Here is a 10,919-nt window from a genome sequence, read left to right on the forward strand (position 1 = left end):
CTGAATTGACTGCGAATAAGCTGAGCTTCTATTACACGAGTCGTGTAATTATGATTAGATCTGGGAATGGACCTGAGCTGATCAGGCTCGTTCAATATGAGTGCATCTAAGTCAGGTCAGGGCTCATCGAGTCACTTATAACAGCTCAAGCGAGTCCAAAAAAATTAAACCATTTTAATTTGGTCAGACCAAACTCATATCACCCAATTTAATTAATTAAATAATTTTAATCGGATTAATCGAATCGAATATACGAAAAAAAGTGCAGTCCAGTGTCACCAACGGATCTGATTCCATCAACCTGGCCCGGGTACGGACGAGGTAGCTTCGCCCGAGGAGCTGAGGTCGACTTCCCAGCCACACTAGGATGACCTTTTCTTGAAAACCACCTCGTTTGGGCGGACCATCAGCTCTCTCTCTCTCTCTCTCTCTCTCTCTCAATTCGACGCCGGTAAAACTCGCTCACCTCGATCGATACAAGGAAGAAAGTTCGTTCTCCGACAGTGAAAGAGATCCTCCATTTTCCTTTTCCTCTGATCTTTATGCTCTGGGGCTCATTTCCCCCCATCAGATAATGAAGAAGGGGATCTGGTTCTTCTCCATTGTAATATGTACTTGCTTGTTGCTTCAACAAACCAATGGTCAGACGTTGGAGCAGAGTCACCAAATAGGAAAGATTGAAGGTGAATAATGTTGTTCTCTGATCTTTGATCCTTCCTGTCCGTTCTGTTGACAGTCCCGAGAATTTGATCTGGGATGCTTTTGTGCTGTCGCGTAATTGTTGATTGTGTTCGATGCCTCTGGTTTTGGCTCGTTTGCGAATTTCCACTGCACCATTGCAGGATCGTTTGATTGTAATGGCCATCAGATTCATAGATTTTCTTTGCTTTTAGCAATAAGGAGCATTTGTGCCAGTTTTACGATTTATATGTTATTGGTTCAAGAGACGTGCGACACGGGGTAAAAATATTAATTGTTGTGTTGGGGTTAAATTGAGCTAATTAGCCATTGCAGCTTTCTTAATGTAAGTCGATATTTGTTGACTTTTACACTTTGAAGGATATTGGAAGAAATTTGATATATGTATTGGTGAATATTTAGATAAAACATTCCTTTCGGAGAATTATTTTAGATACAACTAAGCCAGGTAAACTGTAAAACAGGTGCTTCACTGCAAAATAGTAAAGGTCATATAATTGTAATGAAAGACAAACTCTTGATCATTGTATGCTGATATGATTCCTTTCTTTTTCCTTGTCACGAAATTAACGTTTCTTAAGCTCATATGATCATGGATCTGATATCATGCACAATAAGTGGCCTTTGATCTGCTTTAGTTCCAATGAGCACCTTCTGGTTAATCCTTTCTTGAAACAAGACTCAACTGATCTCCCAGATTTCTCTTTAATTGAAAGTCTAGACAAAAAATAGCCATTACTACCAATGAGCCCTATTGAAAAGAAGTCACCGTCCTTTAGTATGGTTAACGGAATGTGAGGTATCCAATGCTACCAAAGAAAAAGTGCAACAGTGACAGTCTAATCTTGCTGAAGTTTGGATCATGGCACTGCATGAATGATAAATAGGATGATTGCAAAGCAATGAGACTAACATATTCCTGGTCTATTTAGGGTCTTTTGTTATGCATGCTTCTGATGTTCTAGTGGCTTTTTGGGTTTTTAAAATCAGTTCTGGTCAGCACACTAGATTTTAGTTAGAGGAGCAATTTTGAGAAGCACTGGTGGACTTGATGAAGGATTCCAAGTTCTAAAAATAAAGATACTAGTCGTCTTTGTTGCCTTAAGTGTCTCCTATGATTTACTTATCTAGGAATAGTGTGAAGAATTTATCTTCCATCCTAATAAACTTGCTTGATATTCTCACTTATTCTTCATTTGAATGTGAATTGAGCCTCTCACTTACTGTTCTCACTTACCTATGATTTACTTGTGGTAGAAAAATTCAACAGATTTTGCCTCAGTTTTAATCCTGCTCCATTTTTATGTTATAGCATTCATAAACAGATCTTCCTGGGAATAGTTTGTCTTGTGATTCCTGATAACATTGAGTTGGTTAAGTACTTTGTCGGTGTCTTAATTTCATCACCATAGTTGGAAAATAAAATCGAACTCATGTAATCTTTTCTGCATATGCTATTTTAGGCATGATCATGTTATTTAAATTGTGCTTGAATATAATATGTTATTTTTAAATTATTGTTTATTGGACTGCATGTATATAATGATAAAATGATACTAAATGAACAAAGTCTAATATAAATTGAATTTTTTCATTCGAAACAAAATCCTAGGAACTTCTATGTAGTTTTGCTTGATCATTATGATTATAAGCCATAAGAAGTTGATATCTCCCTTTAATGCATTCTGCCTTTTCAATCCATTAGCTTTACATATTTATTTAATGATATTTAACATTATCAAACTTGCTGAATTTTTGGTTGCTGTTATTTTGATCCATAACTTAGTATTTCTTTTGTTTGTCTTCTTTCTTTATATACCCCCTACATACTCAACTGAGTTTATGTGCATGGATTGACTTCTATTAGTATCTGAATAGTTCTCATTGTGTCCATCAATGAAATGCAGGGAATACTGGTGATGTGTTAGAGGATGGCCCTGTTGGAAGTTTGAAGGTGTTTGTTTATGAATTGCCTAGCAAATACAATGAGGACCTTGTAGAAAAGGATCCTAGATGCCTCACTCACATGTTTGCTGCAGAGATTTTCATGCATCGTTTCTTGTTGTCAAGTCCTGTTCGGACACTTGATCCTGAGAAAGCTGATTGGTTTTATGTCCCAGTATACTCAACGTGTGACTTGACTAAAAGTGGTCTGCCTTTGCCCTTTAGATCTCCACAAATGGTGAGGAGTGCAATCCAACAAATTGCCTTAAACTGGCCTTACTGGAATAGAACAGAAGGAGCGGATCATTTCTTTGTTGTCCCACATGATTTTGGGGCATGCTTCCATTACCAGGTATTTTGACACCAGGACTCTTATTTCATGTTGCTTAACATAATTAAAGTAAGTGTTTGATCAGGATGGATTGGCTGTGGTGTTGCTCATTTCCCTTTTTTTTAGTTTATCATATATGATTGAAACCTATCTTAGTTATATTAGCAATGCGACTTTGCCAAGTTTTCGTATATTTGTCACAATCATTTGATCGTATATAGTCCTCTACATTTGATCATTATCTTATTTCTAATGTAGTATATTTTAATGTTTATAGGAAGAGATAGCTATCAAGCACGGAATTATGCCCTTGCTTCAGCGTGCTACATTAATTCAGACATTTGGACAGAAGAACCATGTTTGCTTAAAGGAGGGTTCCATTGTTATTACTCCATATGCCTCTCCACAGAGAATGCAAGCTCATTTGCTTCCACCATATATTCCTCGAACTATCTTTGTTTACTTCCGTGGATTGCTTCATGATGGCATCAACGATCCAGAGGGATGTCACTATGCAAGGTATTTTTTGCTACTGATCTCTTACAGGAAAACCTAGTATATGTAAAAATGTAAATTAAGTACTCAACCTTGTCTCTTCTTTTTTTGTTATGTTCAACAGAGGTGCTAGAGCATCATTATGGTTAAACTTCAAGAACAATCCTCTCTTTGACATTTCCACTTACCATCCAACAACTTATTATGAAGACATGCAACGGGCAGTTTTCTGTTTGTGCCCCTTGGGTTGGGCACCTTGGAGCCCCAGATTAGTGGAAGCAGTGATCTTTGGCTGCATTCCCGTAATCATAGCAGATGATATTGTGCTTCCTTTTGCAGATGCAATTCCATGGGAGGACATTGCTGTTTTTGTAGCTGAGAATGATATCCCTAAATTGGACAGGATCCTTACTTCGATGCCCATGGAGGTTATACTAAGGAAACAAAACTTGCTCGCAAATCCTTTAATGAAGCAGGCTGTGACATTTTCAGAGCCTGCACAACCTGGGGATGCCTTCCATCAAATACTGAATGGTCTTGCTCGTAAGCTTCCACATGATGGGAGCATTTACCTGAAGCCGGGGGAAAAGATTTTGAACTGGACTGCAGGTCCAGTTGGGGATTTGAATCCTTGGTAGTAGTAATAGTAATAGTAGTAGTAATAATCTGGAATACAAAATTAATTACTCCATCTGCCAGTCTATTTATTTAACTGTTGTACATAAGCTGTTGCTGTTAACATTTCTTTACAGTCATTGGATGCTCAACAGTAACGAACTGCCCTAGCTGTGTAATTTTGTAGTTGATTGACACACATCATTTTCAAACACCACCGAGAGTCTTGCCTTCTGTACCAAGTTTGTAGTTGTTACCTCCTGTTTTACACAAAGCCGTTGCAGAAATTTGCACAATTAGGTACTTCATTAGCAAAAGTCGTAAGTTCACTCCAAACAAAGAGTTAGCATCATTGTATACGTTAAATAAATGCTGATTTCTCATATTACTATATACTGTTGATTAAGATGTTGGGCATATTAATTGTATAAGTTCATTTCTCATTGTTGTATAGGTTCAATAATTGCTCGTTGATGCGACAAGTTTAATAGGAAATTAATTGAGAACTTAGATTAAAAGTCATCATTTAATCAATATATGTTCTCTTTTTAACCAAACGTTGATGGCGCCTCATATTTTTATATAGTTAAGAGATTTTGCTCAATGTTCTCTCCTTAGAAGTTGAGTCTGATCTTAGCAAGTAATTAAAGTTTGAATGAGAGACAGTGCTTGGGAAAGAACTAATCTTCCTGTGATAAAAATTACAAAGGATCAAAGTAGTAGAAACACTGGACCGCGTCTGTCTCTTAGTTTTCTAAAGGGAGAAACTTTGACGATCTCTTTCGTTTTCCCGCTCCCCTCGAAAGCTCCGTTTCCTTTTCATTCTCTTCCCGATCTGCTACTCCCTCCTCTGTGATGAACCCCCCTTCATGACAATGTCTCCTCACTGGAACAGAGCAACCTATTACTCTCCATCACTTCCAAAATAAGATTTTCACTTCTTGGACCAATTTGTTTAAGAAAACTTCTAATGGCAGTCAGACTCGTTTCTCGAGGAAAGCTCCATCGAATGAGATGACTGGACTCTAAGGAGGTGGTAGTTGCTGATGAAGATTGGCAAATCAGTCTCTACAGTAAATTTCTAGATAAGATCGATTTTGTCAAATTATTCCTGCCAAAACTTTATAGCCATCTAACGGGTTATCAAATAGTAGATTTGGCCAAAGGCTTCTTCTATTTTCAATGCCATCTAGTAAAGGCGATAAGTCAAGTCTTTGTTCTAGGTTTGTCCAAAATCAACCAATAACCCAACTGCCTTAGAGATCTAACTTTCAGTCTCTCTTATTGAGAGGATTGATATAATCCCCACTTGGCTCCAACTTCGGGGCTTCCAGAGGAACTATTTTATCCTAATTTCCTTACACAAATTGCTTTATAGATTAGTAAACTTTTCAAAATTGATCAACTCTTTCATGATCCAAGGGCAAGTTTGCTCGAGTCTATGTTATACTTAACCTCTCCTTACTAGTATCCCAAGATATTAGGATAATTGTTGGGAAGATCTAATTTTGATAATATATTACTTTTGAGAATCTCCTAAATATATCTTAGATGTGACAAAGTTGATCACTGAACTTCTGCTTGTGAGTCTAAAACCCAACCTCCTCATCAATACCCTTCTCAATCGATCACTTAGGGGTAAGTTAAGGTTTCTAACTAAGCATCGAAGGAGCAGGATAAACTTTCTGTATAGCCCGTGAATCTAGGTCCATAGACACTTGAAACGCAAGTCAACTAGAGTTAGTTTGGCTAGTTATGGGAAGGGATCGAGCTAGAAATTGAGCACACTTAAGCCTGCTATTGGGTCTAACTCTTTAGATGTGGTTCAATTGTTGTCTCTATTCCTATGATGGAACCACGCATTGTAATAGCTCGGGAGGCCATACTTTATATGTATATATATCTATATATATATATATATATGTATATATGCATATGTATATATATATACACACACATATATATGTATAAATATATATATATATATATATATATATATATATATATATATATATATATATATATATATATATATATATATAAAAGTGTGTATATATTCATATACATATATATACATACATATATATGTATATATATGTATATATATATATGTGTATATATGTATATATGTATATATATGTCTATATATATATGTATATATGTATATATATTTATACATATATATATATATGTATATATATGTATATATACATATAAATATATATACATATATATATATATATATGTATATATATATTTATATATGTATATATATGTATATATATACATATATATATATATGTATATATATCTGTACATATACATATATATATATATACATACATATATATATATATATGTATGTATATCCATATATATGTACATATATATATAAATATATATATATATATATATATATATACATATATACATATATATATTTACATATATATACATACATATATACATATATATATGTATATGTTTATATATATACATATATGTATATATATATGTATATACATATGTGTACATATATATACACACACATACTTTTTTTTTTTACTATGCCATCAATTCTTTTCAACTTGATCTGCTAAATTTGTTGATTTTATCTGGTATTACGGAGAACCTGTCTGCATGAACTTGTTTTAACTTCTTGTGCTATTTCCACTATATTTGTTTGCCACAATCATTGAAAGAGAACTGGGTGATTCAACCCCAAAACATTAATGATTAATTTTTGAGTGGGACATTCTATGTAAAACCTGAGCTGCAAGTGTCTCAGGTGGCTTGCCTAACAATAGCAGCCCCAAAGACCATGATGTGTCATGCACTAAAGGTGCAAGCAACTACTGGTCCCCTTGGCGATCTCAAAATCAAAAGCAAAAGAAAACAATGGGAAGAACTCCAACCAAAAAGTCGCAAAAGTGATGCAAAGCAAAACCTTATACCCCACTCCAACTTCCCATCCCCTCACCAAACCTTAAATAAATAAGTAAACATATATATATATGTATATATATGTATATATATATGTATGTATATATATATACATGTATATATACATATATATATGTATATATGTATATATGTATATATATGTATATATGTACATATATATAAATAGAAAATTATTTACCTAATTGATCTTGTTTGTTATATAGACAATGTGAACAATCAGAGTGATGCGGAATAAGGGCTAAGGCTCTCTCATCTTTCAGGTTTTTGGATGACCATGTGAGGAAGACCACAAAAACCAATGGTATGAACCCATTCTAATTCCACTTTCAACTACAAATCAAACTGCTTTTCTTTTTCTGAAACACAGAAAAAAGTGTGATAGGTAGCACAACATGTATAATAAACAGCATGCGAAAAGGATAAATAAGCTAAAATGCTCGCCATGGAAATGATCTGATGCTGAATTTGGAAATTCATGGATCTGAAATTGATTAATACTGGCATTTCCGAATCTCTACTTATAGGAAGTAAATCTATGGTGAAGCTCACAGCGTGTCTCGCTCTTGCACAGGTTTTACAGCAACATATATACGTAAGAGTTCATTCAAATTATCGTTTCACAGTGTTAAAGTACAGCAGATTCCATCACCAATATTATTAAAGCCCACTTCCCGAACTAAAACACAGGAAGTCATACATATAAACCACACAGCGACTGCTAATATGAATACTTCGCAATCTCCATGATATCATAACCCTCTTACAAGCATCTCTTGATATTGCTTTTCCTGGTATTGAAGCAACGCAATACGACTCTGCGCCCGCAGCTGCTCGTAGAATCTTCTGATGAATTCCTCGGCCTCGTCGTCCACCTCTTGGCCCAATCCGCCGTCGTCGTCGTCCTCGCCGCCGGACGAATAGTTGGAGACGCGAACGGAGAAGGGAGACAACAACGGCGTACGACTCACCCCCGAGGCGAGCAGGTCGACGGAGGAGCAATGGGGCGAGTACTCGAGTTTCGGCAGCCGCACCACTGCCGGCCGGCGCAGGGTGTCGTCGTCGGGGGGCTCCTCGACGACCGGGTGCAGGCATGGGAAGTAGTTGTGGCGGCGCTTGGCGTGGAAAAACACAGGGTTGGGGCTGTTGCTGCACGAGAACTCGTACTCGCAACGGCCAAAGGCCGGGGTTTCGGGCCGCGAGTGCTGGTGGTGCGACATGAGACCGCGGAGGGATTTACCTAGGAGCTTCCCTCGCTTCATCATCAGCAGATTCGTGTCCATCAACAGCTTCCGCTTCGACGCGAAGCCTTTCCTCGCCATGAAGAAGGCCACTCGCAGGTAGTTCCATAGCTTCTTGCCGGCGACACGCGAGTGGAGCTCCATGCTTATGGGCTTCTACTCTCCGCGAGGTTTAGAACCTTAACCTCGCAGGAGAAGAGAGAGAGAGCCCATGACTGAGAGGCATGGAGGAGCGTGGAGCTCATTTATAGCTGGAGTACTTACGAGGCAACATCGAGGACACACTAAATGATGGGGTGTGGTGGTGAAGCAACGGATGAAGCAGCGCACTGATCACAGAAAGAAAAGTTTCGCGGACAAGAGAAGCCACTTTTTCTGAGAAGACAGCTCAACTGCCAGCCACCCCGCGTCTCAGTAAAGCAAGAGGGACGCCGAAATTGGACCGGGCAGCTGCATTCAAATGCTGCACAAGAAAACATTACAGGTGGTTTCAATGCAGAATACCCTCTATGGAATTTATATATGTTCTTCCTATACTGTATTCGGCTTCGTGAGAAAATATGGAAATTTTGTTTCGTAAACAGAAAGTGATAAAGGCGAGACTCGGTCCCAAAACCGATAAGTAAGAATTTTACTAACTAAACTAGTGGTCAATTTGATTATAGAAATTCTGTCAGAATGCTTCCCCAAGGAAGGAAGATTATTAGTCAAATGTGAGCTCGTCCAATATTCAAGCATTTTTGTAGGCCACTAAATCCATGCTATAGCACTCAATTCTTTTTTACTTTTTTTTTTCAGACTTATTCTGGCCTATTTTTCGTTCGCCTGAAACCACGCATCACCAAGTTATCAAACTCCATTAAATTTCCAGGTTGTTTCTCACCAATGTGTCTGTACTGTCTTGAATCAAATTCGCAGCTCATTGGAAGAACTCCATCTGCTGGTCAAATTTTCTCTAGAAGAGCATTAATCTGACTTGCAAACTAAGCAGTGGAGACGTTGATGTTAGGATTTGGTGAAAGCATAAGAAAGAAGAAGACTTTACCAAGTAACTTACATGGAGAAACCGTGTTCAAGAGCTAAATCCAACTGAGAAGACTACAACTTCAGCAGCTGTCTCCTTCTTAATTATTATATTTGCTAATCCAGGACTCGCGGATGTGCTAAAACCAACCGATTTAATGTCATTGGATCGAGGGCCGACAAGAGGAGATTTGAGTCAATAGCCCAACTAAACAAAAGTTCGAAGAAGCAAGTCAAAAGGAAAACAAAAAGAAGTTTAATCTCACATGGAGGATTTCCAGGAACGAGCAACACCAACCAATCGATTGGACTTTGTCAAATTGGACAAGGTCTAACATGATGAAATGGACTAGTATTAGTACAGTAACTTCAATGCAACGATCCATAAAGCTTCAAGCTAAAACATTTTATTTGAGAAGAGAGAAGAAATGACCAGCTGAATTTTTAGTAATAGTCGGTTTGAATTTATATATATAAAGAGAGATTATAAAATATAATAATTAGATTATTTTTTAATTAATAATAAATATAAAATATTTACTAGATCATTTCATAATATAGGAGATTACATTAAGATCATGATCTTTATTATTGATAGAATCATGATAATATGTTATCATAATTTTTATGATTTAGAATCAAGATAACATAATATCAAAATATTAAAAGGATCATGGTAATCTAATTATGAATTATTTTTCTCAATAATATATTTTCTAATATGCCCCTATGAGATAGTGCTGCTATCGGAGACATCGATCTTGGACCGAAGTAGAAGGAATTATTGGCGAGACAAAGGCTTAGTACGAGCATCTACAAATTGAGATAATTTATTTACTGCATATGTAATGTTTAATCGAGTAAATGCCAAATACCGTAGGCTACTAACAACTTCACCATACTTAGTGGCATCACTGAGATTAGTACTATTAGATAGGGTAAGAGAAATACTTGTAGAGATTAGTATAGTAATAGTATTAGTTTCAAATATTTTAGTGTGATCAAGAAGGTTATGAATATACTTCTGTTGAGAAATAAATATATCATTTGTCATGTAGATTATTTGAACACCAAAAAATTTACTAAGGGACCTAGGATTTTTAATAAAAAACATATTTCTAAGCTATTGAATAAACTAATTAATTATTATTAATTTATTATCGGCAATAATCAAGTCATCCATGTAAACTAGTAAAAACATGATTATGCTTTCATGATAATAAATGAATAATGAATTATCAGATTATGAGAATAAATGAATAATGAATTATCAGAGAATTATGAAATTCAACTAAGACTAGATGTATTTAAAATTCATGATACCAAGCATAAGGGGCTTTCTTGAGACCATAAAGAGTTTTATGCAACTTATTGATATATTAAGGAAGATTATGATTAATAAAGATTAGAGGTTGCCTCATAAATACATCCTCGAAAATATGACCATGAAGAAATACATTATTCATATTCAATTGTCGAAGTCCCAAATTGTTAGACAAAGTAGAACATAAAATAATAAAAATTACTATTGGATTCATAATGGGCTAAATGTGTCATGATATTTAAAGGCCTAAATATTGATGAAAACTCTTTGTAACAAGTCTTACTTT

General features: G+C 36.0%; 2 protein-coding genes across 2 annotated transcripts; one reads left to right on the forward strand and one right to left on the reverse strand.

Annotated features, from left to right (window-relative positions):
- Positions 1-375: 375 nt before the first annotated feature.
- On the forward strand, positions 376-4,298 carry LOC135628574 (probable beta-1,4-xylosyltransferase IRX10). Its single transcript, XM_065135321.1, has 4 exons — positions 376-683; positions 2,607-2,995; positions 3,252-3,493; positions 3,594-4,298. Exons 1-4 carry the CDS (start codon positions 575-577, stop codon positions 4,105-4,107), a joined length of 1,254 nt encoding a protein of 417 aa, XP_064991393.1. The 5' UTR covers positions 376-574; the 3' UTR covers positions 4,108-4,298.
- A 3,337-nt stretch (positions 4,299-7,635) lies between these two features.
- On the reverse strand, positions 7,636-8,655 carry LOC103999980 (uncharacterized). The gene has a single exon (XM_009421907.3). It carries the CDS (start codon positions 8,428-8,430, stop codon positions 7,798-7,800), a length of 633 nt encoding a protein of 210 aa, XP_009420182.2. The 5' UTR covers positions 8,431-8,655; the 3' UTR covers positions 7,636-7,797.
- Positions 8,656-10,919: the final 2,264 nt, after the last annotated feature.

This window comes from Musa acuminata, chromosome BXJ3-1, assembly GCF_036884655.1.
Source record: "Musa acuminata AAA Group cultivar baxijiao chromosome BXJ3-1, Cavendish_Baxijiao_AAA, whole genome shotgun sequence".
Taxonomy (NCBI): domain Eukaryota; kingdom Viridiplantae; phylum Streptophyta; class Magnoliopsida; order Zingiberales; family Musaceae; genus Musa; species Musa acuminata.

Bases quoted from the DNA above. Each gene is read 5' to 3' on its own strand.
- LOC135628574 (XM_065135321.1), top strand. From the start codon at position 575: ATGAAGAAGGGGATCTGGTTCTTCTCCATTGTAATATGTACTTGCTTG. The intron at 684-2,606 runs GTGAATAATGTT...AATGAAATGCAG, and splicing joins CCAAATAGGAAAGATTGAAG to GGAATACTGGTGATGTGTTA. The intron at 2,996-3,251 runs GTATTTTGACAC...TAATGTTTATAG, and splicing joins GGGCATGCTTCCATTACCAG to GAAGAGATAGCTATCAAGCA.
- LOC103999980 (XM_009421907.3), bottom strand. From the start codon at position 8,430: ATGGAGCTCCACTCGCGTGTCGCCGGCAAGAAGCTATGGAACTACCTG.